The sequence below is a fragment of the Elephas maximus genome, chromosome 9, assembly GCF_024166365.1.
Source record: "Elephas maximus indicus isolate mEleMax1 chromosome 9, mEleMax1 primary haplotype, whole genome shotgun sequence".
NCBI lineage: Eukaryota > Metazoa > Chordata > Mammalia > Proboscidea > Elephantidae > Elephas > Elephas maximus.
In genome coordinates this window covers 78,999,137-79,026,837 of record NC_064827.1, presented here as the reverse complement: position 1 = coordinate 79,026,837, position 27,701 = coordinate 78,999,137, and the positions used below count along the sequence as shown (strand labels likewise).

The 27,701-nt window shown below is 52.1% G+C and overlaps 2 protein-coding genes across 3 annotated transcripts; both read left to right on the top strand.

Moving 5' to 3' along the window:
- Positions 1 to 2,003: 2,003 nt before the first annotated feature.
- On the top strand, positions 2,004 to 12,628 carry PIP5KL1 (phosphatidylinositol-4-phosphate 5-kinase like 1). Its single transcript, XM_049895970.1, has 10 exons — positions 2,004 to 2,075; positions 2,927 to 3,133; positions 4,413 to 4,463; positions 4,672 to 4,826; positions 5,104 to 5,228; positions 5,830 to 5,864; positions 5,978 to 6,012; positions 6,865 to 6,977; positions 7,243 to 7,396; positions 9,937 to 12,628. The coding sequence occupies exons 1-10, from the start codon at positions 2,046 to 2,048 to the stop codon at positions 10,202 to 10,204; spliced, it is 1,173 nt and encodes a 390-aa protein (XP_049751927.1). The 5' UTR covers positions 2,004 to 2,045; the 3' UTR covers positions 10,205 to 12,628.
- Positions 12,629 to 14,343: 1,715 nt separating this feature from the next.
- On the top strand, positions 14,344 to 26,758 carry ST6GALNAC4 (ST6 N-acetylgalactosaminide alpha-2,6-sialyltransferase 4). 2 transcript variants are annotated; one of them, XM_049895968.1, is made up of 6 exons: positions 14,344 to 15,043; positions 15,469 to 15,555; positions 20,381 to 20,566; positions 22,981 to 23,393; positions 24,639 to 24,746; positions 26,041 to 26,758. In XM_049895968.1, exons 2-6 carry the CDS (start codon positions 15,544 to 15,546, stop codon positions 26,228 to 26,230), a joined length of 909 nt encoding a protein of 302 aa, XP_049751925.1. In that variant the 5' UTR covers positions 14,344 to 15,043; positions 15,469 to 15,543; the 3' UTR covers positions 26,231 to 26,758. The 2 variants fall into 2 exon arrangements, with proteins under 2 accessions (XP_049751925.1, XP_049751926.1); XM_049895969.1 differs by lacking the exon at positions 14,344 to 15,043 and adding an exon at positions 20,190 to 20,262 and having other exon boundaries at positions 15,050 to 15,555.
- Positions 26,759 to 27,701: the final 943 nt, after the last annotated feature.

Sequence of the window (27,701 nt, the reverse complement as noted above, 5' to 3'; positions counted from 1 at the left end):
TACACCAATGTTCATTGCAGCATTATTCAGTAGTTAAATGATGAAAACAACCCAAATATCCATCAATAGATGAATGGATAAACAAAACGTGTTATATCCAGACAAAGGAATGTTATTCAGCCATAAAGAGAAATGAAGCTGTGATACATGCTATGACATGAGTCAGCATTGAAAACGTTATGCTGAACAAAATAAGTCAGACACAAAAGAACAAACACTGTATGGCCCCATGTCATGGATTGAATTGTGTCCCCCCAAAATATGTGTCAACTTGGCTAGGCTACAATTCCCAGTATTGTGTGGTTGTCCTCCATTTTGTGATGTGATTTTTCTGTGTGTTGTAAATCCTACCTCTACGATGTTAATGAGGTGGGATAGGCGGCAGTTATGTTAATGAGGCAGAACTCAATCTACAGGATTGGATTGTGTCTTGAGCCAATCTCTTCTGAGACATAAAAGAGAGAAGTGAGCAGAGAGATAGGGGGACCTCATACCACCAAGAAAAAAGCACCAGGAGCATAGCGCGTCCTTTGGGCTTGGGGTCCCTGTGCAGAGAAGCTCCCAGTACAGGGGAAGGTTGACAACAAGGGCCTTCCTCCAGAGCCAACAGAGAGAGAAAGCCTTCCCCTGGAGCTGACACTCTGAATTTGGACTTCTAGCCTACCAGACTGAGAAAATAAATTTCTCTTTGTTAAAGCCATCCACTTGTGATATTTCTGTTGTAGCAGCACTAGATGACTAAGACACCTCACTTATGTGAAATACTTAGAATAGACAAATGCATAAAGACAAAAGTTTGTTAGTGGTTACCAGGTACTGGGGTGGGGATGGGGAGTTATCACTTAAAGGGTACTAAGTTTCTGTTTAGGGGGATGAAAAACATTTGAAAATGAATAGTGGTGGTTACACAACAGGATGAATGTAATTTGTGGGGGTTGGCTGCCCTCAAGTTGGTCCCCTAATCATGGTGAGCCCATTTGCTGCAGAGTAGAACTGCTCCATAGGGTTTTCTTAGTTGTCACCTTTATGGAAGCAGTTGGTCAGGCCTTTAGTCGGTGGAGCCACTGGGTCGGTGGGTGGGTGGTTCAAACCAATGGCAACCAATGGCAAACCACTCGCACCACCCAGGCTCTTTGAATAAAATTTATGTCACTAAATTGTACACTTAAAAGTGGTCGAAATGGGAAATGTTTCGTTAAATATATTTTACTGCAGTTAAAAAAAAAAGAGCGAGTGTCCAGGACTCTTTCTGAGGAGGTGACAAGAAGGAATCAAAGTCTGAGGAAAAGGATTTCAAACAGAACAACGAAAGTAAAAGTCCCGAAGTGAGAAAGAGTTTGGAGTCTAAGAAATACGGAGCTGGGTGCAGGGTGTAGGAGTGTGGTGTGAGACGGGGCTGGAGAGTGGGCAGGGCCACATCACGCAGGGCCTGGACCGCGGCAGAGGTTTGGATTTTGTTCCAGTGCGGTGCGTGGGAAGCCACTGCAGACTTTAAGCAGGAGAGTGACATCATCTGATTTATGCTTTTAAAAGATCACTCTGGCAACTGTGCCCCTCCCTCTCGCTCACCACTGAATCCCCCCGGGGCCCAGACTGCCCCTGACCCGTAGTGAGCGTTCCAAAAATACGTGTTGAATGAATGCACGCCCCTGGCTTCCTGTGTCACCTGGGTCGCTCCTCTCTCTGGACCTTAGTTTTCTCACCCGAAAGTGAGTCGTGGGGATTTCACGCCAGTGTGGGTGGATGGGAGTGGATGTGCAGCCCCGGAGAGCCGGGTCCGCACCCCAGAGAAGCCAGGGTCCTCCCTACCTGGGGAGGGCTCGGGCCAACGCCCGGCGGCCCCGCCCCACCTTGGACCGCGGTCCGAAGGATGCTGCAGCCCCGGGGGCGGGACCCGCAGGTTTTCGCCGGCGCCCCCCGCGCGGATTGGGTGCAGCCGTGACGGACACCACGCGATTGGTCAGCCCGGAAACAGGGGCGGGGCTTGGCTCCTGCAGCGGGGCAGAGGGGACGCGGTCAGAGCCCGGGAAGCTGCTGCGCGGGCGATGGCTGCGCCGAGCCCGGGGCCACGCGAGGTAGGTGCTGACCCGAAAGAGAAAGGAGAGGGAAGGGTTCGGGGGCAGGCGCCGGCCCACCCCATCCATAGCGGGGCGGACACTCCCCCTATCCGAACCAGGGAGGGGCCCTGCACTGGGTGAGGTCTAGGACACGCCCCATTGTGGGCCGCAGGTATCGAGGAGGGGCTCTGACAGGTAGCCCCCGATAACTTCCTCAATTTCCTCACTGGGAAAATGGAGATGGTAATAAAAGCCCCTCCCTTAGAGGGCTGTTAGGAGGTCGAGCTTGCAGACAGTGCTGGGCACGTGCTGGGTGACCACTACTACTAATGGGTCAGTTGGTATGAACTCAGCCTGGTGCTGACCCTCGGCTCTGAGCCTGGCCCACACTAGCAACTCAGCACAGACGAGTGGAATAGATGACTAAGCCACCAGCATCACAGCTCCTATTATCTAAGGTTCCCGTGCAAAGAGCTCAAACTCAACAGTAACAACAGTTGTAATACCTGCCTCGAAGGAGTTTTTAGAATCCCCATTTTACAGATGAGAAAATGAGGCACAGAAAGGTTAAATGACTTACCTAAGGTCATACAGCTGGTGAGAGGCCAGTCTTTGACTGCAGAACTCTACCTACTGATAATAATACTAATGGTAATAACCATCACTCTGTTTTGGGTTCTGACTGCATGCCAGGCACTGTGCAGCCCCTGGAAACACCTTATCAGTTTGGCACCAGCATTATCTGTATTTTACAGCTGAGGAGACTGAGGCAGACAGAGATGAGGGGAAGGCTCATGAGTAGTGGAGGTGGGATTTGAACCTGGGCTGTCCAAAGCCTGGGTCTTGCTTCCTGTACCTCCTTCCACCAGGTCCTGGCCTGCTCCCCAGAAGCTGGACGCAGAGCAGCTGCTGCCTCAAGCTCCAGCCGCCGTGGCCTCCTCTGGCGCTTGAGAGACAAGCAGTCACGTCTGGGCCTGTTTGAAATCAGCCCAGGCCATGAGCTGCACGGGTTAATGTGCATGATGCAGGCAGGGCTGTGGGCTGCCACCCAGGTCGCCATGGACCACCCACCCACGGTGAGTGAACAGTCTGTCCCATGCAACCCACAGCTCTGATGGATGCGCCGTCCTGCTAATACCACGGGGCTGAGGATCAGAGAGAGAGCTATTAAGAAGAGGGGACAGAGCCAGGTACATGTTGTTGTTGTTGTTAGGTGCTGTCAAATCGGTTTCAACTCACAGCCACCCTATGTACAACGGAATGAAACACTGCCGGTCTGCGCCATCCTGCGTACACGTAGAGAGGGGCATTCTGGGGTGGGAGTTCAGGCCAGGAAGCTGGAAATCTCAGAGTGTGTTTGGACTTGTGAAGAAACTCCTGACCCAGGTGGTTGCCATGTGACTCTAAGTGAGCCTCTGCCCCTTTCTGGGCCTCCTGTCTCCCTCTGTATAATGGGGGTGGGTTGTGTACTCCTTGGTCTCTGAGGCCCTCCCATCCCTACCAGGGTGTATGGTTAAGAAGGGACCCACCCCTACCCTGCCTGCTTCACCCCTCCTCCCTGGAGCTCAGGCTGGGGCCAGGCTGGCTCAGCAGAAAGTGTCACCCAAATGCAAGTTCAGCAGCTGAGCAGGCCTGGGTGAGTGTGTGTTGTCTATATGTGTGTGCACAAGTACACAGCATGACTACATACCTGGCACAGGGATCTGGAGGTCCAGGGAGAGTGTGGGGACCACAGGGAGCCCTATAAACCTCATCACCTGTTGAAAAGCTTCCATAGCTCCCCAGTGCCCTTGGGATGGAATCCTGGCTCCTCAGCATAGGCTCAAGATTCTGCTAGTTGAGCTCAAGGGCCAACTGTCCAGCCTCACTCACACTCCATCCCTGTCTTACCCTCTTCAGCCATTAGAACCTTCCTCCCCTTCCTGGTGACCACCAACACTGTTCCTACTGGCATGAGCACCCTGCCCCCTTCTCTCTATCACTCTTCAGATTTCAGCTTAGAGGTCCCCCCAGCTTCAGCTTAGAAGCCTTCCCCAAGGAAGGCTTCTCTGACCCTACCCCTCCCAGGCAGGTCCCTTGGCTTCAGGGCCATATCCTTATACAGGGGTGGCATCTGGCTTTACTTGGCCAACTTGGTGTCTGGGGGTATGTGCTGGGTGAGACACATCCAGGCCCTGGAAAGACCAGCAGCCTGTCTGCCCATCTCAGGTACCCCCAGAGTGGACCTTTTTGCTGATTTGGAGGGAGGGAGTAAGGCCAGGTGCATGCTCGGCTGCTTCCTGTCTGGCCAGACCCTCCGAGGTCCTGGGGCAGGTAATTGTGGCCTGAGACTTGCCCCTCCATCCTTCCCTGCAGGGGCCGCCCAGCGAGGAGGATTTTTCAGAAGTCCTGACCCAGGTTCATGAGGTAAGAAGCCCAAGACTCTTGCGTGGAGGGGGCGTGTACCTGCCTTTCCCCTCTCTCCTTCTCAGTTTCCCCATCTATGCAGCTGGAGAGATGGCTTGCCTTAGGGTCTTGCAGGAAGGGTGTGGTCACCCTGACCCTCTGGACCAGGGCTACCTGCACACACCTGGCCCTTGTGGGTGCTCTTGTGGCTGCTCTCCCTCCCCCACAGGGCTTCGAGCTGGGCACCCTGGCGGGCCCGGCCTTCACCAGGCTGCGCCGCTCTCTAGGCCTGGCTGAGGAGGACTATCAGGCTGCTCTGGGCCCTGGCGGCCCCTACCTGCAGTTTCTCAGCACCTCCAAGAGCAAGGCCAGCTTCTTCCTGTCGTGAGCAGGCAGCAAGGGTGGCGGGCGGATGGCAGTTTTCTGAAGGGTGGGGGAAGACTCCTTGGGAAGAGAAACAGCATTACGGAGTCAGAGAGGGTCAAGGCCAGATGGAGGTCAGAAGGGAACTGGAGAGACTGAGGGCGAGGGGTCTAGGAGGAGGCGGTGGCAAGATAGATTCTCCCAGCCTTGGGCAGGAAGACAGACAGGTGGGAGGAGGTGCACGGTGGGGGCCGCTCCAGCTCGGCCTGGGCGGTGTCCCCTCCCTCCCGCCCCCTAGCCATGACCAGCGCTTTTTCCTGAAGACACAACGGCGCCAGGAAGTGCAGGCGCTGCTCGCCCACCTGCCCCGATACATGCGGCACCTGCAGCGGCACCCGCACTCGCTACTCGCACGGTTGCTAGGTACGGCCGGCCCGGGATCCGGAAACCCGGGACGAGGGTTAGGGGGTCAGGAGAGGTTAAGGGGGGTAGGTAGCCAGGGAGTGGGGCAGTCCCGAGGCTAGAGACTGGCGGGATCAGAGCCGGGTCTGGTCTGCGGAGGACCGAGTTCGGTAGGGGGCGTGTCCTAGAAGGCGGAGTATCGGGGGAGGCGCGGTTGGTGTGTGGGGCCAGGCCTGAAGGAGGGGCCCCTGGAGGCGGGACGAATTTGGGGGAACGGGCGTGGTCTGGAGGGGGATCTGGGGGCGGACCCAGGACCCTCACAGAGGGAGGCTCCCTGAAGGCCCGATCTGGAGGCGGGGCCCGAAGGGAAGGGCTCGGAATAGGGCAGGATCTGTGGGCGGGCCAGGCCAGGAGGTGGGGCCCTGGAGGGCGAAGCGCCCTTGGGGAAACGTCTTGATGCTCTTCGGACCCGGGCTGAGGGAGGGGTCTGGAGACTGGGTCTGGAAGGGCGGGCTTGCGATGGGGCAGTCCTCAAGGAGGCGTGGCTTGGAGCTGGCACTGGGGAGGGGTGAACCAGGGATTGTGGGGTTTGGGACACTTCACCCGGCCCTCTCTCCTCCAGGAGTGCACAGCCTGCGAGTGGCGCAGGGGAAGAAGGTGGGTGAGGCCGAGGCGAGGGTCCGGGCCGGGGAGGGGGGCAGCTGGAGGATGAGATCCTGGCCTCCCTCACTCCCCACCCCGGCCCCCAGAAATACTTCATCATCATGCAGAGCGTCTTCTACCCGGCCGGCCGTATCTCCGAGAGGTGAGTCTCCGAAAAAGGTGAGTCTGGCGGGAACCCCGCCTACAGGGCACCGCCCCACTCTGGACGTGCCATCTGACGCACCCACACGCACTCGAGAGACGGCAAAACTGAGGCCCAAGGAGGGGAAGGGATGTTCTCACCGTTTCCTGGTGAATCAGACAAGGATGCCCATGGCAAGCATCTCTTGAACGCTCAGTATGCTAGGCACTGTTTAGCCATTTACATTCATTATCTCCTTTACTTCCGTAACAACTCTGAGTGAGATGTGTTGTGGTGGTAGTGGTGTGCCATCTACTATAAGAAAAGAGGAGAACTGCCCCGTAGGGTTTTTACCATCCCCATTTTATAGATGGGAAACTGAGGAAGAGGAGAGCCACACAGCTAATAAGCGAGGAAGTGGGGATTCGAATCCAGCCTGTCTTGACTGCACGTTGTCGGCTCTGTCTCCCAGCCCTGCCTCTGCCCACAACTTCCCCATTAGTGCCTGCCCCTCACCATCGGCTTCCCTCAAGCACTCCCGATGGATCCCTTGTGTCTGGGACACCCCCAAGGATGATAGGGTGCTGAAAGGCAGGGATAAAGCCTGGGCTGCCTTCCAAAGGCCTGTGTTTGAATCTCTGTTCTGCCCCTTAGTGGCTTGGGCAAGTCAGAGAAACCCTCTGAGCCTCAGTTTCTTCGTGTCTAACATGGACTCAATAATAGAATGGGGTCGTGCTGAAGATTAGAACTGATGTATGTAATGGGTTTAGTGTATTTGTGAACAGTCACCCAGCAGAAGCTCTTGTTTATTATTTCCTTGTGAGGTTCCCTGTGTGTCTCAAAGTCTGTAGCTGAATTCCAACCCACACTCAGGTATGACATCAAGGGCTGCGAGGTGAGCCGCTGGGTGGAGCCAGCCCCCGAGGGCAGCTCTGTCGTCCTGGTGCTGAAGGACCTCAACTTTCAGGGCAAGACCATCGACCTGGGTGAGCCTTTAGAAGGGTGTTCCTTGCTCTGCCCTCTGCCCTAGTGGTCAAGAGCCTAGATTCTAGAGTCAGGAAGAACAGGGCTCTAATCCTAGTTCCATGACTTACTAGCTCGGCAACTGAGGCAGATTATAGATGAGTTTCTTCATCTGTGAAATGGGGACAATAATGACACCTGCCCTACTGGGGCAGATGCATGTGAAGCCCTCAGTACTGTGCCTGGCAAGTAATGGGCACTCAGGTGGGGGCATTGCTGCTCTGGCAGGGTCCCAGCGGAGCTGGTTCCTCCGCCAGATGGAACTGGACACCGCCTTCCTCCGGGAGCTCAATGTGCTGGATTACAGCCTCCTGATGGCCTTCCAGGGTCTCCACGAGGATGAGAGGGGCCTGGGCAGCAGTCTCGTCTTCCGCATGGCCAGGTGGGCCCCCCTGGGGCAGAGGCAAGAATGAGGTGATGAGATCATGGGAAGGACAACTGGTGAGGTGGGGAGGGAGTGCCTTCCTTGTGTGGGGAACAGCATAGGCAAAGACTTGAAGGCTGGAAAGTGCAGAGCACTTGTGTGTACATGTGAGTCCGTGTGTGTGTGAACAGTGTTGAGCTGGAAAAGCCTGGCTGTTGAGGACAGTGGGCACAGGTGGGCCACAGCAGGAGACAGGACAAGAGAGGTTCAGTGGACAAGGATTTTGGTGCTGATTTGAAGAATCAGCCCACTTTTTAGCAGGGGATGTGGAGCCACTAGACCTTTTGGAACTTTAGAAAGAGCCCTTGTCCTTTAACACAGTCATGCAACTTCTAGGACCGCGAGGTTGTCACTGTGTTGTTCTCATCTTTGTAGTTTTAACTATCCCTCTTTTCAGGCTGACCACGAGCATCATTGAGATGGTGGGCCCATTCTCATTTTAGAGATGTGAAAACTGAGATTCAGAGATAGGAAGTGAAGTTGCTTATGTTATCACTCATGTTAGTATGTTACTTGGATTTCAGTTCTCCAAGGTCTGCCCTGGTGGTTGAACAGAATTACATAGGAGTTAAGGCAGACACTTTAAAGGAAAGAATCCCATTTATCAGGTGGGTGGACAAAAGAATTGAAAGGTGAGGTCCACTCACCCAGCTCTCCATCCGCACCCTACCCCAACCCCCTGAGGAAGACCTTGGGATGGGTGAGGCCTAGGTAGAATCTAGAATAATGGCTCCATGTAGCCTGGGACTGGGCTGGGCACTTTCTAGTGGGGTACTAGAATGCCATCCACAGGGGGCAGAACCAAGTCTGTCCATCCAAGCTAAGTCAGCTTCTCTCCTACCCTCTACCCTCAGGCTGGGGCTTAGGTCAGAGTCATCATTTGACCTGTAGGCACTGATTCACACATGGTGGTTGTTAATATATTGGAACATATTGGTAAATAGCCACTGCTCTAGCCCCATCTCCGCCAGAGTTCCCAGCCCCTCGCTCAGAATAACTCTGCCCCGTATCTGCCAGCAGCTAGCTGGTTAACACCTGCAGGGCAGACTACCAGGGTTCTGCCCCTCCTCTCAGGCCCTCAGATCACTGGGTTTTCATTGGTTGGTGCTTGGGAGGGTTTGTCTCTCATTGGCCTATTTTCCCCCAAGACCTGGGTAAAGACCTTGCCTTCAAGTCGATTCTGACTCACGGTGACCCCATGTGTTTGAGTAGAACTGCACTCCATAGGGTTTTCAATGGCTGTAATCTTACATGCACACACACACAAAAGTGCCTTGGTGATGTGAACAGTTTGCGCTAGACTACTTACCTAAAGGCTGCAGCTTGAACCCACCCAGCAGTGCTACAGGAGGAAGGCCCAGCAGTCTGCTTCCATAAAGATTACCGCCAAGAAAATTCTGTGGAGAAATTCTACTTTGTAACTCATGGAGTCACCATGAATTGGAATCGACTCAACAGCAACGAATTATTCCTATGGAAGTAGATCGTCAGACAATTTTTCTGCAGCACTGCTGAGTGAGTTAGAACCTCCAGCCTTTTGGTTAGTAGTCAAGTGCAACCCATTTGCACCACCCAAGTAGAGCAGGAATAAAGCCCCTCAGCCACTCACCACTGGAGGACAAGTTAGGGGATTTAACCTGCTTCCAGCTGGGCCTGGAGGTCTGGCCAAATGCATCTTCTGATTTATGATATGTTTTGAGGCGAAAAGACATGAAACATCTTCAGACTGGGGTTGGACTTTGTTTTTAAGGCTTCGGCTCTGCTACAGGGAGGGTTGGATGATCCTGAACAGAAGTTTAGGAAATACCCAAATAACCGACTTACTCAAACTCACCTGGCACATACGTGCAGACTACAGTCTCCATGACCCAAATGCTCTAGCTCAATTCTACCCAATAGAATATAATGTGAGCCACGCATGTAATTTCAAATTTTCTAGTAGCCTTCAGAAACCCTAGTGGAGTAGTGGTTAAGAGCTATGGCTGCTAACCAAAAGGTCAGCAGTTCAAATCCACCAGGTGCTCCTTGGTAAACCCAATGGGGCAGTTCTACCCTGTTGTCTAAGGTTGCTATGAGTCAGAATCAATTTGACAGCAGTGGGTTTAGTATCCTTATTTTCTAAAAGATAATGTTAATTTTAATAATATATTATTTAACCAACATAGCTGAAATTTTATCATTTCAACATGTAATCAATATAAAAATTTATGAGATATTCTACATTCTTTTTCCATACTATCTTTGAAATTCCGGTGTGTTTACACCGTACATCTCAGTAGGGACTCGCCACATTTCAAGTGCTCAATGGTGACATGTAACTAGTGGCACGCATTGCACAGTGAAGTTCTAGACCATCAGCCTCCAGTATCTGGTGTGTGAATGAGTGACTCAAAAGCAGGGTCAGCCCAGAGCGCCGCCCAGAGGCAGCCTGGCCAGGCTTACAATTGGTTGAGGCCACCTAGAGGAGGCGGCAGCTTCACCCTCTGGTCTGCCCCCAGGTCTGTGCAGGGGACACCGAGCCCAGAGGAGCTGAGAGCCCAGAATCGCCGGCTGCTGCCTGACGCCCCCAACGCCCTACACATACTAGACGGGCCTGAGCAACGCTATTTTCTGGGCCTCGTGGACCTTGCCACAGTCTACGGGCTCCGCAAGCGGCTGGAGCACCTGTGGAAGACGCTGCGCTACCCAGGACGGACCTTCTCCACCGTCAGCCCAACTCGCTACGCCCGTCGTCTCTGTCAGTGGGTAGAGGCGCACACTGAGTGACCAGAGCCCGGCCACACTCTCCCTATCTGGACAATGGGAGCAAGCCAGGAGCGCTGATTCCAGCCAGGGCGGGCAGCAGGGCTGGCTCGCCTTGCCTGCTGTCCCTCCCTCCTGATGGCCACCAGAGAGCAGCATCCCCTAACTAATACTATAACAACACCACCCCATTTGATGGTGATGCTGTGCCAGGCATTGTGCCAAGAACTCCCCTACACTAGCTCATTTAATCCTCAAAAAATGCTATTATTATTCTCTTTTTACAGACCATGAAATGGAGGCTCGGGGCTGAAGAACCTGAGCAAGATCATTCAGCAATAAATGCTGGAGCCAGGACTTGAACCCAGCCAGGCCTTTTGAATTCAGGAGCCTGTATTCTTAACCACCAGCTCCCCAAACCCTGTCCTCATGCTCTGGGGAAGAGGGGAGGCCAGAGGCTCCAAACTCCTTGTCCAGATGGGGAAACTGAGGCCCAGAGACTTTAAGGGGCTTACCCGTGGATAAGCTGCAAGCCAACCAAGAACCCAGGCCTCCTGCCCCCCTGCCCCGGATCAATCCCCCCTATTGAATGGCTCACTTCACTCCAGCTCTAGGAATGCAGCGGGGAGAAGGTAGCGTAGTGGGGGTGGAGAGAGTCTTGGGGTTCTGGGGAGCGTTCTGTTAGAGTCCCCTTGATCTTAAGTGAGAGCTACTGGTCTCACCCTCCGATCTGCCCCAACTCTGTGCAGGGGACACTGAACCCAGAGGAGCTGGGAGCCTCACTTTTCTCATGTGTGAAATGGGGCAGGAGTTGGTGGTCAGACCAAGTGCCCTGGCCAACAGATATCACAGGGAGTATAAGCATGAAGTGCCTGCGAAGGCCCTGATTACTCATTTTCCCCTTCTCCAGGGAACTCCAGCCCAGCCTCTGACCCCATCTAGTCTGACCACACCCAAGTGGGCTCTTCCTCCAAAGCTGCTCTGAGGCCCGGCTGTGTGACCAGGGCAAGGTGCTAAACCTCTCTGTGCATCACTGTTCTAATCTGTAAAATGGAAAGGATGAAAACGAACCTCATTAGCTCATTAAATATATATTGAACACCTGTCACATGGCGGGCCCTCTGCAGGGCAATGCGACATGTTGTTGAACAAGATGGACAGACTCCACCTTCTCAGAACTCGTTATCTGGGGTGACAGTGATGAAAACAACCTGGCATGACAATGCCTCATGAAGCTTTGCTGGGTGGTGTTGGGGAAAGGGGCTCTCATCTGTAAACTGAGACCAGAAGAGTCAGACATCCCTGGGAGGGTTCCAGGTTGAGGGCAGAGCCAATGCCTGGGGTGAGAGAAAGCGTGGCATTGGAGAGAAAGAATTTCACTGCGGCCAGTGTGCAGAGTGGGAGGGGACAGTGTGGTGTGGGTGGGGGCTGTGTCAGCTGAGAGCTGCCCCCTCGCCCCGGACTGGACAACTCAGAAACTTGGGAAAGCCACTTAGTCATACCAAATGCTGCCATGCCATTGGCCTTGAGTTACCCCCAAAGAAAAATGGCTGATGGGTAAGGGGGCGGAGAGGGAAGGCTTATGCTGTAGGCTGCTGGGATTTCCTATTGTCTGGGTGACCTTGGGCAATTAACCTCTCTGAGCTGACACAACAAAAGGGAAAATTTCTTGTTCTGGCGCAGCAGGAAGTTGAAACACCAAGTGCATTAAGCTCATCACTCTGCGTGGTAGGTTCCATGGAAACTCAGGGGTGGCTGTGCCTCAAGGCAGGGACTTGGGTGGGGCCTCAGATGTCCCTGTGGTCTGGATTGGACAGGCTGAGTCAGAGCCCCAGAGTCCTGTTCTCATAGACGGGGATGACTCAGGCCTGTCTCCCCCCTTTGCCTCTCTAGCAGTGGGACTAGGCAGAGCCTGAGGCTAGAAAGGGAAATGACTTATCCAAGACCTCATGGGCATAGGACTTCTGACTTTCCTAAATCCTTCATTCAACAGACATTACCTAGCACCTTGTGTGTGCCAGGCACTGTGCAGGTATTGGAGGTGCCCGTGAGAACATGTCTGGTCTGCTTTTTACCATGTGGAACTTAGAGTCTAGTGGTGGGTGGATCATAAACAAGGAAACCAATGAATACGCAGGTTGACAAATGCAATGAAGAAAATAAATGGAGGATGTAGTGTTGGACAGGGTAGTTGGCAAGAGCCTCTTGAAGGAGATGACATTTGAGCTGACAGCTGAATGACAAGGAGGAGCAAGACATGTGAGTAGAGCTGTCCAGGTAAACAGAAAGAACAAAGGTCCTGGGGTGGGAATGAATTCAGTGTGCTTCAGAGGTCAGAAGGGCAGCCAAGATGGGTGGAAGGTGATGGAGAGGAAGGCAGGGCTCAGACTTTACAGGGCTTTGTATGCTGGAGTAAGAAGTGCAGGCTTTTTTTTTTTTTTTTGTATTTTAGGTGAAATTTTACACAAGTTAGGTTTACATTTAACATTTTATGCAAATTATTCCATGACATTGGTTACAATTTTCACAATGTCTCAGCATTCTCATTATTTCCATTTTGTTCTGTTTCCATTGATCTAGCTTCCCTTCCTCTCCTTGCCGTCTCATCTTTGCTTTTGGAAAAATGTTGACCATTTGGTCTCATATATTTGATTGTTTAAGGCAGCACATTACTCACTGGCAATATTGTTTACTTTATAGGCCAATCTATTATTTGGATTAAAAGGTGATCTCCAGGAGTGGCTTCAGTTCCAAATTCAAAGAAGAGCTTAGGGCAATAATCTTGTGAGTTCCTCTAGTCTCTGTCAGTCCAGTAGGTCTAGCCTTTTTCAGGAATTTGAGTTTTGTTCTACATTTTTCTCCCATTCTATCCAGGACTTTCTATCATATCTCTGGTTAGAATGGTCCATAGTGGTAGTCAAGCACCATCTAGTTCTTCTGGTCTCAGGTTAGAAAAGCTGTGGTTTGTGTGGGCTATTAGTCCTGTGGACTAGTTTCTTCTTTGAGTCTTTGGTTTCCTTCATTCTCTTTTGCTTGCTCCAGATGAGTAGAAGCCAATAGTTGTTGAAGTGTGGGCTTTGTCTGGGGCTGCAGGTCTTCCCACTCGGTTCTACTGTGGATGTATGATTGTCATCTGCTCTGGGAGACCAGGCCATTTTGGCATGCTCTTGTCTTCGAGTGACCCTAGCAAGGAAGGAGTTTTTTCTCTGGGAAAAGAATCATCACCTTACCAGCCATTGTGGATGATGAATGAATCTGTTGTCCCCTTGGGGCTTAGCCTATAAGGAGAGAAATTTGAAGGATGAGAACTTGGATGAGGCTAGAGGGACCCTGGCTTGGGGACCCACTGTCTGTCTTGCCTTGTGTGAGTGATGAGTCACAGACAAAGCGTGAGCTTGGACCACTGCCTCTGAGGTGCACCAGGCTGGGGCTCAGAGGACGTGGAGGGTTTGTGTTCAAAGGAGGCCCCAGGAGCAAGTTTGCTGCAGCAGGGCCCCTCCCCTGCTTTGCACAGGGTGGGGAGAAGAGCGCAGCCTGGACACTGGGCTGGAGGGTTTGGCTTTGGACCTGGAGCAGGGGAGCCTTGGAAGGCTGCCGAGCCATGGATGGGTGCTCTAGCATTGTGCCCATACCTAAGCCTCTGCAAAAAAAAAAAAGGAAAATGGAGTTTGAAATGAGAGCGGGTGCAGATTAGGTGAGACTTGAATGGATGTAGCCTGGTTTCCCAGGCCAGGGCCCTGCAGAGGGAGGTGGGTGTGGCAGGGGTAGTTGGATGAGCTTCTCTGGTCCATACAGCATTCTGTTAAAAAAACCTTTTAGGTGGGGTATGTGCTCCCCACTTCACCATCGGACCCACCCCTCCCTATTGCCCTACATCTATGCTTTTCAATTCTTTCTGCTACCAGCCTGGTCCCTGAAGGCACTGAGTTTGAGATCCCTGAGGGACCCTGTCTGAGCCTTCGAATGGGACACATTTCAGCATTTGCCAGGGCCCTGGTCTGGACTGGTGTGGATTTTGTGGACACTCTGGCAAACGGCCTTTGGGAGGTGAAAGCAGGTAGTTAAGAGCCCTGACCAGGGTTTGAATCCGGACTGCCACAAGCTGCTCCTCCTATGGGGCAGATGCTATTATTATGCCCACTTAAAAAACAAAAAGAAACGTCCTCCACTTGGTTTCTACTCACAGCGACCCTGGAGACGGCAGCCTCTGGGCTGCTGTGTGTGACAGAGCAGACCTGCCCCACAGGCTTCTCTTGGCTGTAATCATGGGAGCAGATCAGCAGGCCTTTCTTCTGCACCACTACTGCGTGGGTTTGAACTGCTGACCTTGAAGTCAGTAGTCGAAGGCGAACCTTTTAGGCCACCCAGGGACCTTGCCTAATGCCAAGCCACTGCTTGATTTCTCTACCCAGCCCCCGATTTCTGAGATGGAGAAACTCAAGTACTGATGGCCTGACAGCTACTGGGCCGCGGCCCCAACACCTTCCAACACTTTCCTCCGCAGTCCCCCAGGGAGAAATAGCGGAAGGCCAAAAACAGGGAGGTGCTGGAGCACCCGCCCCCGACCTGCAGGGCCCGCCTCCAGCCTGGAGGCCTTGCCGCCAGCCACGCACGTCCTGCCCCCAGCCGCGCAAACCAAGCTGTAGCTGAACTGCTTTCAGGCGTACAGGCTCCGCCCCAGCCTCGCGGAGCGGGCCACAGACCCAGGCAGCACTGGTTCGGCTTTCGGTCTCCCGACGCTGTGGCCGCAGCGCCGCCTCCGCCCAGGGGCTACGGCTTCCAGCCTGGCCCGCCCGGCCTGCGGGTCATGGAGCTCCAAGCAGCGAATCGTCGACAACAGGCGAACCCCAACCTACTTGCCTGGTTAGCTCCTGGCCGGGGGAGTTTGGGGGGGCGGGGTTAGAAGTCCCGCCCCGCCCCAGGCCTCTCCTCGCATCCCGCGGGTAGGGGGTTAGGAGGGATGGCGTGGGAGTCCGGCGCCCTCGTTCCTGGCTTTGTTTGCCCCAGACTTGATGTATGACCTTGAGCTGAGGGTTCTCCTTCTCTGCCTCTCTTTCCCCATCTGCACAATGGGGGTCGGGTTGGCGAGTGGTCTAAAGGTCGCCGATTCCAGCCCTTTTAGGATGGGGGCGGTGCTGCCGGCTGTTTGGGGGCTCTGAGGCATTTCATTCCGAGGCGCCGCCTGCGTTGGACTCTGGCCTCAACTCTCCCCTGTCTTAGTTTTCCGGATAGGCTGGGACCTGGCCTCCCCTCCCCCGCCTGGGCTCTGAGTCTTTGGGTCTTGGCAGGTGCCCGGCTACCATCTCTTTCCGTCCCGAGCCTTGGAGACGGCAGCCCCTGGGTTGCTGAGCGGTAGCAGCAGCATGAAGGCTCCGGTAAGTGGCAGAAGAGCAGGGCTCGCAGGGGACTCGGGGACGCCTTCAAACCGAGCAGCCTCAGTAGCCTCTGCCATCCAGGACTGAATGTCCCCCCATAGCCTTTCCCTCTTGAACAGATAAAGCTGGACTGGCCTTCACAGCCGAGCCCTGCACTGGCTGGCTCTGTGGTCCCAGGCAAGTGGTGTCCCCTCTCTGGCTTCAGTGCCCTACCCCGCATAAAATGGGGGTGATAGTACCCATCACCTGTGTGCGTTCCCCAGGTCACCCAGGCGAGGTGACCATGGGAGCTGGATATGGCCTGAGAGTTCAGTGATGCAGCTGCTCCTGTCTTTACTCAGGGGCCCCTGGTCGAGGTGGGAGCAAGCCCTGGGTGTTGGGGGAAGGGGGGAGTCAACCCTGACTGCCTGAGCCGAGGTCTCTGGGTTCCTCATAGGCCGGGGGCCTGAAGCCCCAGGGCCTGAACTCCCTCCCCCTGCACAGCTGGCCACACACGGAAGGGACTTATTTTTAGAAGCTGATGTGGCTTATGGCAGAAAAGGGTGGGCCTCTGGCAGGGTGTGCCTAAGGTGGGGGTTGCTTTCCCACCTCTGATTTTCATAGAGCACCAACCAGCTGCTAGGTGGTTTCTGAGGGATTGCTTAAGGACCTGTGCCTTGGACAGTCTTGGGAGAAACATAGAGCCCAGAGAGGCATACGTGGTGGTGACCGGGGCATGCCAGCCCACCCAGGGTGCTGTTCCCCACCAGGTGGCCCCTCCTCCTCATACGGTTGATGGAGGGCATTCCCTAAATTGGCCAACAGGGCCAGCCCCAGGGTAGGAGGGCTTCCTGGTTCAAACAGCCTTTGGCACATGGTTTCTGGAGGCAGGGGCCTTTGAGCAACAGCTTTTCAATTATTGGAACCATTTCTTGAATGATGTTTCCCTGGCATTTCTTCCACCATCCTCTTTCCTCAACCGAGCAGCTGACCCAGATCATCATCACCGACTAAGGGGACAACACCGAGTTGGCTGGGGGGGTGGGGTAAGTGTGAGGGGGCCCACACTGAAGGAGCTGGTAGATCTTTGGACATGCTGCTCCCTTGACCGGATGTGCACTGCGCTTTACAGTATACTGAGCATTTTCACCACTGTTACGGATTGAATTGTGTCCCCCTAAAATGCATTGTAAGTCTTAACCTCTATGCCTGTGGTTGTAAAGCCATTTGACAATGAGTTGTCTTTGTTTTGTTAGTGAACAGGATTAGTGTAGGGTATGTTTTGAGTCAATCTCTTGAGATATAAAAAGAGATTAAACATGCAAGAGAAAGAAGCAGAGATGGGGCGAGATTGATGCCAAGCCACGTGGAGATCTCCAAGGAACTAGGAAACAAGCTGGAGAGACAAGGACCTTCCTCCAGGAGCCAACGGAGAGAGAAAGCCTTCCCCTAGAGCCGGCACCCTAATTCGGACTACTTTCCTCCTAAACTGTGAGAAAATAAATTTCCGTTTGTTAAAGCCATCCATTTGTGGTATTTCTGTTATAGCAGCACTAGGTAACCAAGACAGAATTTGGTACCAGCGAGTGGGGTGCTGCTGTAACAGATACCTCAGCTGTGGAAGTGGTTTTGGAATTGGGTAATGGGTAGAGGGTGAAAGAGTTTTAAAGAACCTAATAGTAAAAAAAAAGCCTAGGTTGCTTTGAAAAGACTGTTGGTAGAATTATGGGTGTCAAAGACAGTTCTGATGAGACCTCAAAAGGAAGTGAGGAGAACTATAAAGAAAGTTTTGTCTTAGGGAATACATAGGGCGCCAGCCACAGAATGTTGCTAGAAATGTGTACGTTAAATATGCTTCTGGTGAGGCTTTAAAAGAAAATGATGAACGTGTTTGGACAATGGAAGAAGGGCAAAGCTTTTTATGCAGTGGCGAAGAACTTGTCTGAATTATGTTCAAATGTTTGGTGGAAGGTAGAACTTGTAAGTGATGAACTTGAGTATCTGACTGGTGAGATTTCTAAGCAAGATCTTAAAGGTGCCACATGGTATTTCCTTGCTGCTTATAGTAAAATGCAAGAGGAAAAAAATGGACTTAAAAATGAACTGTGCAAAAATGAAACAGAACTTCAAGATTTGGAAAATTCCGTTCTACAGACCAAGGACATAGCTACGTAATCTTTTTTTTTTTTTTTTTAATTCGCATCTTATTGTGCTTTAGGTGAAAGTTTATGTAGCAAATTAATTTTCCAGTTAATAATTCTTAGGCGGATTGTTTCATGATCTTGGTTGCATTGTGTCAGCACTCCCCATTTCCTGTCTGAGTTTCCTGTTTGCATAAGTCGGGTCTCCCTGTCCCTCCATGTCTTCTTACTTTTAGTTTGGGGCAGATGTGCCCTTTTGGTCTTGTATAGTTGATTGTTCTAAGAAGCACATTCTTCGTGGCTGTTATTGTTTATTCTCTAGCCCTGTCTATTATTTGGCTGAAAGGTGGCCTCGGGGAGTGTTTATAAGTCTGGTCTTTTTTTTTTTTTTAGTTTGAATTTTGTTCTGCGTTTTTTATCCATTTGAACTGTAACCTTCTATTGTGGACCTGGTCAGAGTGGTCGGTAGCGGTAGCCAGGCACCATCCAGTTCTCCTGGTTTCAGGCTAGTGTTCTTCTGGTCTCAGTCTAGTGGAGGCTGTGGTTCATGTGGGCCATTAGTCCTTTGGACTAATTGCTCCCTTGAGTCTTTCGTTTTCTTCATTCTCCTTTGCTCTAGGCAGAAAGAGACCGAAAGTTACTTCTTAGATGGCTACTGGCAGGCTTTTAAGACCCCAGAGAAGGCTAGAATGTAGAACATTATCTTTATGAACTATGTTTTGCCAGGTGACCTAGATGTCCCCTGAGAGTGGTCTGTAGCCTTCGTGTCCAGTAGTTCAATCCTGATGTCTAAGTAGTTTGTATAACTGTGCCCCTTATATGCTCTGTAATATATATGCGTATACATGCAGCATTTACAGATACATATGTAGAAATATCAACAATTGCACCTATATACGTACATGGGTGTACTTCTGTAGGGCCCACCTCACCTATTCAGGATACATACTAGCTTATGTATCTACTTCCAAGTTATTGTTTGTACTATTGTACTGTTGTTGCAGGGTTGTATGTGTTACAGCATTTACCATGACCCAAACCTGTTGCCATCGAGTCAATTCCGATTCATAGCGACCCTATAGGGCAGAGTAGAACTGCCCCATAGGGTTTCTAAGGAGCAGCTGGTGGATGTGAACTACCAGCCTTTCGGTTAGCAGCCCAAATAATTAACCACCGTGCCAGCAGGGCATTTACCACAGTTGCCCTTTATTCTTGCGTACCTCCCAGTGTCTTCCTTTGCCTTGGTCACCTCGTGCTGACTTCCCCCATATTGTGTACTGCCTTTCCCTTCACCAGAATTAACACTTGTGTACTACCTAGTTAGTGATTCTCCCTCTCTCCCCCTCCCATCCCTGGTAATCATCAAAGAATGTTTCTTTCTGTGTGTAAACCTATTCTTGACTTTTTATAATAGCGGTCTCATACGATATTTGTCCTTCCGTGATTGCTTATTTCACTCAGCATAATGTCCTCCAAATTCATCCACGTTGGGAGATGTTTCAAGGATTCATCATTATTCTTTATTGTTGAGTAGTATTCCATTGTGTTGGTACCACAGTTTGTTTTTCCATCTGTTGATGGGCATGTAGGTTGTTTCTACATAATCTTTTGATAAAGAGATTAAGCCTGTGCCTTCTTTCCCTCCTCTCTCTCCTATTCCTACTGGAAATATCTACCTTGTACCTGTTCCACCATTGTACTTTGGAAGCACTAATTTGTATTCTAGATTTCATAGGTTCACAGATAAAGAGGAATTTTTCCCCAGTATAGAATTTTTTTTTTTATAGAATTTGAATTTAGAGTTGATTTAAGGCTTTGGGGATGATGTAATTGGATGAATGTGTTGTACGTGTAGCAAGGACATGAATTTTTGAGGGCCAAAGGGTGCAATGTTATGGATTGAATTGTGTCCCTGCAAAATATGTGCTGTAAATCCTAAACTTTATGCCTGTGGTTATAATCCCATTTGAGGATGGGTCGTTTTTGTTATGTTAATGAGACGGATTAGTGTAGGATGTGTCTCCAGTCAGCCTCTTTTAAAAGAGATTAAATAAGCAAGCAAAAGAAGCAGAAGTGGGGGATGATTGATGCCCAACCCACAGGAATATCTCCTAGGAATCAGGAAACAAGCTGAAGAGACAAGGACTTTCCTCCAGGGGCAACAGGGAGAGAAAGCTTTCTCCTGATTTCAGACTTCTAGCCTCCTAAACTATGAGAAAATAAATTTCTGTTTGTTAAAGCCACCCATTTGTGATATTTCTGTTATAGCAGCACTAGGTAACTAAGACAACCACCATTCTCACAGTAAGTCTGCACTGTGGTGATTTTGCCCTCACTTAGTGGAGGAGGGGATAGGCCCAGAGAGGAGGAGAGTCACACTCAGGGGTGCACAACACACCCAGGCTTTGAGTTAAGAGCATGGGCTCTGCAGCCTGAATTTGGGGCCTCATGCTGCCACTTCCTTATTTTGTGGCCTAACCACACACCTCACCCCAAGTCTGTTTCCTTATCCAGAACTCGGGAAAATGATGGAGCTGATCTCCTGGGCCTCATGTGCCCAGACCTTGGCAGCCCAGAGTAAGGCCAGGTAAACAGAGGCCGTGGATTCTGCTGAGCTGGGGTCTGGACTCAGGAGGCTGGGGTGCAGCGCACTGCCAAGGCTTCTAGGATCCCCGAGGACTAGCCATGACTGCTGTCTCCCCCAGGGTCGGCTCCTTCTCGTCGTCCTGTGCTCCTTGGTCTTCTCCGCTGTCTACATCCTAATGTGTGGCTGGGCCTGCCTGCCCCTCTGCCTGGCCACCTGCCTGGAACCCCACCTCCCCACCGGCTCCAGGCCTACCGTGCCGGGACCCCTGCACTTCAGTGGATATAGCAGTGTGCCAGATGGGAAGGTGAGTCAGCCAGGGAATGTGTTGGGGGCAGGCCTGGTCAAGGGCGCTGTTCATCCTCCAGCTCTGGGGGACTATCAGAGCCAGGCTTGTGCCAGGCAGACCCAGACCCTAGGCATGGCTCCTTGGCTTACCAGCTCTGTGACCTTGGCTGTCACTTCACTTCTCTGAGCCTCAAGGTCCTTAACAAATGTTGCCTGGCTGCTCTCAGCTGGGGGCTGGGGATGAAAAGGGGGTCAGACAGCATGGCTGCCTGCTTGGAATTCCCAGCCTAGTGGGGGAGACAGACAGTCATATCGTGGTGTGATATGTGCCCTTCTCCGCATCTTTAGATTTGTCTGTCTACACACGTAATCTATGCATTCAACAGGCAAGTGTGTGGCACCTGCGATGTATCGGGCCGTATGCTGCAAGCTGCTGGGGATAGAAAGATGACATAGATAAAAGCCACATTCAACCCCAGAGTTCTCTGTCTCATGGGGAGATAGGGATACTGGACCTAGCGGTGACGACTCAGATATGGCTCCTGGCCTCATGGCACCCACCTCTCCATACTTGCTCTGCCCTGCCTGGTAGGGAGCACTTTACTCCCTCACGCTGATTTCAGCAGCCCCACATAATGGGTTTATTCAGTGAGCGCCCTCAGAGGCATCCCATGTGGACACACAGTGCAGAAAGCTCCCAGTCTGAGTTGAATGGCTCAGAGGGAGGAGATGTATTTTGGGTTTTCATCCCTCTGCATCTCAGTTCATTATGGTTCCTGCCTCTATAGAGGTGCTGTGAAGATTCAACTGGGTAATTCTTATACAGTGTTCAGAACAGGTGCTGTATAAATAATCGATGAAGAAACAAATCAGCGGGGTGGGGGAGGTACAAACTCCAGTGTCCACAGGACTGGTCAGGTGGGAAGCACAGCTCGGTAGACTGGGTGGACCCTGTCCCATCTACCGTGGGGACGGCTGATATTCATCTCAGATGCTCGGGGCCTCATGGGAATGAGGGCTTGGGATGACCAGATCCTCTGTTTTTTTTTTAAAGAGAAGATGGAAATCTAGGTTTTGAACGTCAGGACCAATTTTATAGTTGGTAACTAATTATAAAATTTAAAGGCCTTGTGAAGTACAAGCAGAACACCTCTTGGGGGCTGGTGGTGACCCTCAGTTGTCAGGACAGGCTCAAACTGAGGGCAGGGTGAGGAAGTCTTGTTCTTTATTGCTGGAGCGCGGAAAATGGGCCTGTTGTTAGGTGCCGTTGAGTAGAGTCCAACTCATAGCGACCCTATATGACAGCGTAGAACTGCCCTGTGGGATTTCCTAGGCTGCAATTTTTTTTTTTAATCTTTATGGGAACAGATTGTCAAGTCCTTTCTCCTGTGGAGCTGCTGAGTGGGTTGGAACCACCAACCTTCCAGTTAGCAGCCGAGTGCCTAACCTTTTTGCTACCAGGGCCTACATGTCCTTAAATCAACATTAGGTCAGATATGAAATGTCCCTGAGTGGGATGTGACAGTGATTCTTTTATTAATTGGATTAATGTCCCCACATCCTTTATGGGGCCTCCTTAAACCCACGTTCCCCCAAAAGACTATGGGGACATGAGATGGGAGCAAGTCTTTCCCTGGGAGCCCTGACCACTCACCCCCAGTGGATAGTCGAGGCTCGCTGACCCTGTTTCTGCTTCTCAGGGAATAATGAGGGGGGAGGGGTGGTGGCCCTCACTGTACCCTAGGTCTGTGCTGTTGACCCTTCAGGCATTTTTTATTTAATCCTCGCAACCTGATCAAGGAGTTGCTGCTTTCATCCCCACTTTACATATGAGGGAATTGAGGCTCAGAGAGGCAAAGTGACTTGTCCCAGAGCACACGGCTAGGAAGAGGCAGAGTCAGTATTCAAGCTCAGAACTAGAGGTTTCCAACCCTGTTGTAGGCACTGAAGACGCTGCTCTGCTTATAAACTGAGCACAGAGTGGGTGGGCTTGGGCTGGGAAAGTAGTGACCTGTGGGTGGTTCTGAGGAGCTGAGGTTCATGCTTACTTAGTAAACACTTTTATGACATCCGTTCTATGCCAGGCACTGTTCTGAGTACTTTATACATATTTGCTCATGTAACCCTCATCAGGAACCCATGAGTACTGGTAGGGCCTCAGTGTCCACTCCAGGAGACAGCAACAGACAAGGGCACGGAACATGGCTGATGAGGAAGCATAGGCTCTGAGTATGGAATCTTATCTTGATATCAGCATGACTTTGGGAAAGTCAGTCTACCTGCCCAGTCTCCATTTTCTTGTTTGGAAAATTAGTTGATAACAATACTTAGAGCTGATAATGAGGATTCAGGGAGTCAGTTGGTGTTCCTGGGTGGAGGGGCAGGTGGGTGGAAGCTATGTGTCCATGTATCTCTCTCTACCACTCCCTGCAGCCACTGGTCCGGGAACCCTGCCGCAGCTGTGCAGTGGTGTCCAGCTCTGGCCAGATGCTGGGCTCAGGCCTGGGCATAGAGATCGACGGAGCCGAGTGCGTGCTGCGCATGAACCAGGCGCCCACAGTGGGCTTCGAGGCGGATGTGGGCCGGCGCAGCACCCTGCGTGTGATCTCGCACACGAGCGTGCCGCTGCTCCTGCGCAATTACTCACACTACTTTCAGCAGGCCCGAGACACGCTCTACGTGGTGTGGGGCCAGGGCAGGCATATGGACCGGGTGCTTGGTGGCCGCACCTACCGCACGCTGCTGCAGCTCACCCAGATGTACCCAGGCCTGCAGGTGTACACCTTCACCGAGCGCATGATGGCATACTGTGACCAGGTCTTCCAGGACGAGACAGGCAAGAACCGGTGAGTCTGGGGCAGCTGGGGCCCAGCCTTCTCCAGAAGCTTCTTGTGTAGCAAAGAATCTGGGCTTGGGGGACAGCTGTAATGGAGGCGGTGTGGTCCTGCCCTCTCTTGGAGAGCAGGAGACTGAGCAGCTGTCATTCACGAAGTTATCGCACAGATCTTGAATCCCAAATGGCGGCATGGGATATTCAGCCTGTGGGCATATGATTGGTGGGGGCGGGGGGGTGTCAGAGAACACGAGGGGATGCTCTTGATATCTGATGTCCCTTCCAGATCATGGAAGTAACAATAATAGCAGCCTTCTTCATGCTCCAGGCACTGGGTTAAGTGCTCTGCACTCAGGATTTCACTTTATTTCACACCCCAAAGAACACTCGTAACTCCCATCATCCCCCTCTTCCACACACCTGCTCCTCCCTCAGCCTCCTCAGCTCAGGAGATAGAATGGTCAGTTTCCAGGTTTTCAGCCAAAAACCTGGACTTTGCCCCTGACTCCCCTTGTTCCATCACCTGTCACTGTAGTCATCCTAGTGGCTCTTGAGTCTCTCCATGCCCCTGCAGCAGTTCCCTCTCTGGTCACCCAGTTGCTGCTCTTGTCCCTGCAGACTGAGCTCCTCCAGCTGCCCTCAGACCTACAGCAGCTTCTCATCACTTGGAGAATAAAGCGTGGACTCCCCTTGCTCCCCCTCCCCTAGCCTACAAGCCCTGCATGATTGGGCCCTGCCTGGCCCTGGGACCTTGTCCCCCTTTCACTCACTCTGCTTCAGCCATACTGGCCATTGGGGCTTCCTCCGATGACCCTGCTTGTCCCCACCTGTGGGCCTCTGTACATGCCATTCCCTTTGCCTGGAATGTTTTTCCCCCACATCTTTCCATGGCTGGTTCTTTTTTGCCGTTGAGGTCTGGATGAAATGTCACCTCCTCAGAGAAGCTCTGCCTGGCTAGCCCATCCCTTTGATGTGGAGAGGGTGTGGCCAGGGCCCCCATACCCATCATCCTGGGGGTTCACTGAAGGCATAGCTTGGCTTAAGCCCTGCTTGGGTGGGGAGGAGTTGAACAGACCTTGGTTTGCTTCCAGCTTCAACTCTTGCCTGTTGGTGGCCTTGGGCTGACTCTGCCCCCTCCCAGCTTCCTCAGGGTCCCTTCCATAGAGGTCAAGGTGAGTGACCCTGGGTCTTGAGTGAGCTGAGGCAGGGCCCTTGCTCCGTGTTGTATGGGCGGCTGACAGTGTGCCCTCTCCTGCAGGAGGCAATCAGGCTCCTTTCTCAGCACCGGCTGGTTCACCATGATCCTCGCCCTGGAGCTGTGCGAGGAGATTGTGGTCTACGGAATGGTCAGCGACAGCTACTGCAGGTCAGGCTGGCTGGCCAGGAGAGGGGGCAGGGTGGTCAGGACCGGGGGCCCCAGCCTGGGCCTCAAGCTGCAGGAGCAAGGAGCTTTGGGGGTGCAGGCTATGTGGGCTTCCCGGCGGGCGGCCAGGGTGTGGGGCCTGGGGCAGCAGGAAAGAGCTCAGCCTCTGGAACAGGCTCAGATACCAATCCCAGCTCTGCCGTGTGTGATCTTGGTCTGATCACCCACCCTCTGAGCCTCAATTTCCTCATATGTAAAATAGAGAAAAGAATAGCACCTTCCTTAGAAGGTTGTCGAAACATTTAACCAGTTGATTCCAACTCATGGCGACCCTATGTGTGTCAGAGTAGAACTGTGCTCCTGGGGTTTCCAGTGGCTGATTTTTCAGAAGTAGATCGCCAGGGCTTTTTTCCAAGGTACCTCTGGGTGGACTCAACCTCCAGCCTTTTGGTTAGAAGCTGCCCACCTTAACTGTTTCTACCATCCAGGGACCTCTCGAAACATTTATTAGACAATGAATAATCTACCAAAGTGCTTGGCACAGCACCAGCACCGGGACCTATATATTTATCAGTTATAGATTACTTGTAAGTTATGACTTTTAATATTATTGTTCCTTTTTAATATTTACACTAAATACTGTCTATTAATATTTGCTATTATCCTTTTAAATATCACTTAATTTCATTATATTTCAGACTAGTTCAAATTATTGTAATATTGTTACATTATTATACTTCAATATTATTGTAACTAACAAGTTCAGAAAATGTCCCATGTTTTTACCCTCTGTTCTTTCTGGAACTTGTTTGTTGAGCATGTGGGTGTGATGGCAGGAGCCTGTGTACCGCTGCATGGTGCTGGCCAGACGGCTGGCATGCATGGTCTGATAGATAGGTGGGTGTGCAGGGCTGGCCACTCCGTGCTGTGGGCGTGAGGGGCTCCCTCACCAGCAAGGTGCTTTGCATTTCTCATCTTTTTGACTTACACACTCACCCTGGAAGCAGGTTATCACCATCCCCATTTTGCAGATGGACTATTGGGGCTCACAGGGAGTACATCTTCTGCCCAGAGTCATCCAGCTTGCAAGAGGCAGAGCTGGGGCTCGAACTCTGTTCTTTTGGATCTGTAGGCTGCTTGCTCCTCCCCTACCTGTCCTCGCCTCCCCCAGGCCCAGGCACCACGCACTGTGGGCCCAGAGTACCTGTTGAGGGGTGGTCAGGTTCGGGGATGGGGTCTGGGGAGAGGTGGGTGGGATCTGGTGCCTGACTCCCTCAGCTCTGTTCCCACCCTGCAGAGAGGAGAGCCGCCCCTCGGTGCCTTACCACTACTTTGAGAAGGGCCGGTTGGACGAGTGTCAGATGTACCTGGCGCACGAGCGGGCGCCCCGCAGCGCCCACCGCTTCATCACCGAGAAGGCCATTTTCTCCCGCTGGGCCAAGAAGAGGCCCATCGTTTTCGCCCACCCATCTTGGCGGGCCCAATAGCCCTGCTGGTCACCATGCCTTCATCAGGCCTCCATTCCATTGAAGCCACCACACTCCACCAAAAACTTTTAATTTATGGATCCTACCTCCTGCCAGATGCAGGGCAGACAGAGGGTCCCTTCCTGCCCAACACTGGAGACTCTTGGAGCCATCTCTAGCTTCACAACTTTAGAGGGAGTTGAAGGGAGCCATGCTGGCCTTTGCACCCTCTTCCCCTCCCAGCCCCCTGAGTGATCTGAATCTTCATTTTGGGGTTCATAGCACCTCCAGGTTTGTCAAGTGGCCTTTGCCTCTGGGGCTGATGGCCCCCACTCACCAGCATCATGACCTTCGACCTTGCACCAGCCCTGGTCCTTCCTCTCTGCCCCCACCCACCTTTGGTGCCACACCTCACAAGCTGGTTGTCCTGCTGCCAGTGCCCTGGTTGGGGCGGCCGAGAGCTTGCTTAGAGTTTGTTGAGCAAAGGGGCCTTTGAAATGTGACTGCCAGGGTCATCTCAAGAGTGTACGGGTAAATGATTTTCTCATACCTGCCTCTGTGTGGTCATGTGTCTGGGGTGGGGGTTGAGGCTCCCCTCCCTGCCGCAATCCCGTAACCTGTTGACTTGAGGCCAGGCTGAGGCTTATGGTCCTCTCCCCAGGCTGGTGACCAGCGGGGCTTCTGGGCGCTTTTTTTTTAATAATTTATTTTTTGTTGTTGAAAATATGCACACAGAACATACACCATTTCAACAATCTCTACATGTACAATTCATTAACATTGATTGCATTTTTCAAGGTGTGCAACCATTCTCACTCTCCTTTTTCAAATTGTTCCTTCCCCCATTAATAGAAACTGACTGTCCCTCTAAGGTCCCTGTCTCATCTTTTGAGTTGTTTAAATGTAGATTTGGATTCAGTATATCTAGGGTGGAAAGGCAAATTCTTAGCAGGGGTACAAACCGTAACAAACCAGTTCCAAGCCCTGCTTGGGTTGGGCTCCCAGCATGGACCTCAGGTTGAGGGTTTCCTTCTCTGAGTTTCAGTTTCTGTACCTGTGAAGTGGGAAAACCTAACACCTACCTGTTAGGAGTTAGGGAGGGCGCACAGCCACCTTGGGCAAGCCAGGGTGACTGGTAGTTTGCTCCATTTTACAGATGAGTTGAAACTACTAGGTGAAGTCAGCCACTGAGTGGTTGAGCCAGGAGCAGTCCCAGGTCTGTCTGAGAGCAGAGCGTTAAGCGCCTGGGTTCTGCACCAGGGGCTCTGAAAGAGCTCACAAGGGTCAGGATAGTAACTGTTCCTTCTTTCCTTCTGTCCCTCCCTTCTTCTCTACTTTCCTCTTTTCTTCCCTCCCTGCCTTCGTCTTCCTTCCTTCCTTCCTTCACCTGGAGACTAATGAAGGAATAGGGCTGCAAGGCCTCAGGCTGTCATATGGGCTGGAGCCTTAGGGTTCTAGCTCCCAGCTCCAGGGGTCAGGCCCACGTCATGGC

What these genes read in the sequence shown, in the direction of transcription:
- PIP5KL1 (XM_049895970.1), top strand. Translation starts at nt 2,046, where the DNA reads ATGGCTGCGCCGAGCCCGGGGCCACGCGAG. An exon ending in CGAGCCCGGGGCCACGCGAG is followed by an intron (nt 2,076 to 2,926) that starts GTAGGTGCTGAC and finishes TCCTTCCACCAG; the next exon opens with GTCCTGGCCTGCTCCCCAGA. An exon ending in CTCGTCTTCCGCATGGCCAG is followed by an intron (nt 7,397 to 9,936) that starts GTGGGCCCCCCT and finishes GTCTGCCCCCAG; the next exon opens with GTCTGTGCAGGGGACACCGA.
- ST6GALNAC4 (XM_049895968.1), top strand. An exon ending in GCAGTGTGCCAGATGGGAAG is followed by an intron (nt 20,567 to 22,980) that starts GTGAGTCAGCCA and finishes CACTCCCTGCAG; the next exon opens with CCACTGGTCCGGGAACCCTG. An exon ending in GTCAGCGACAGCTACTGCAG is followed by an intron (nt 24,747 to 26,040) that starts GTCAGGCTGGCT and finishes CCCACCCTGCAG; the next exon opens with AGAGGAGAGCCGCCCCTCGG.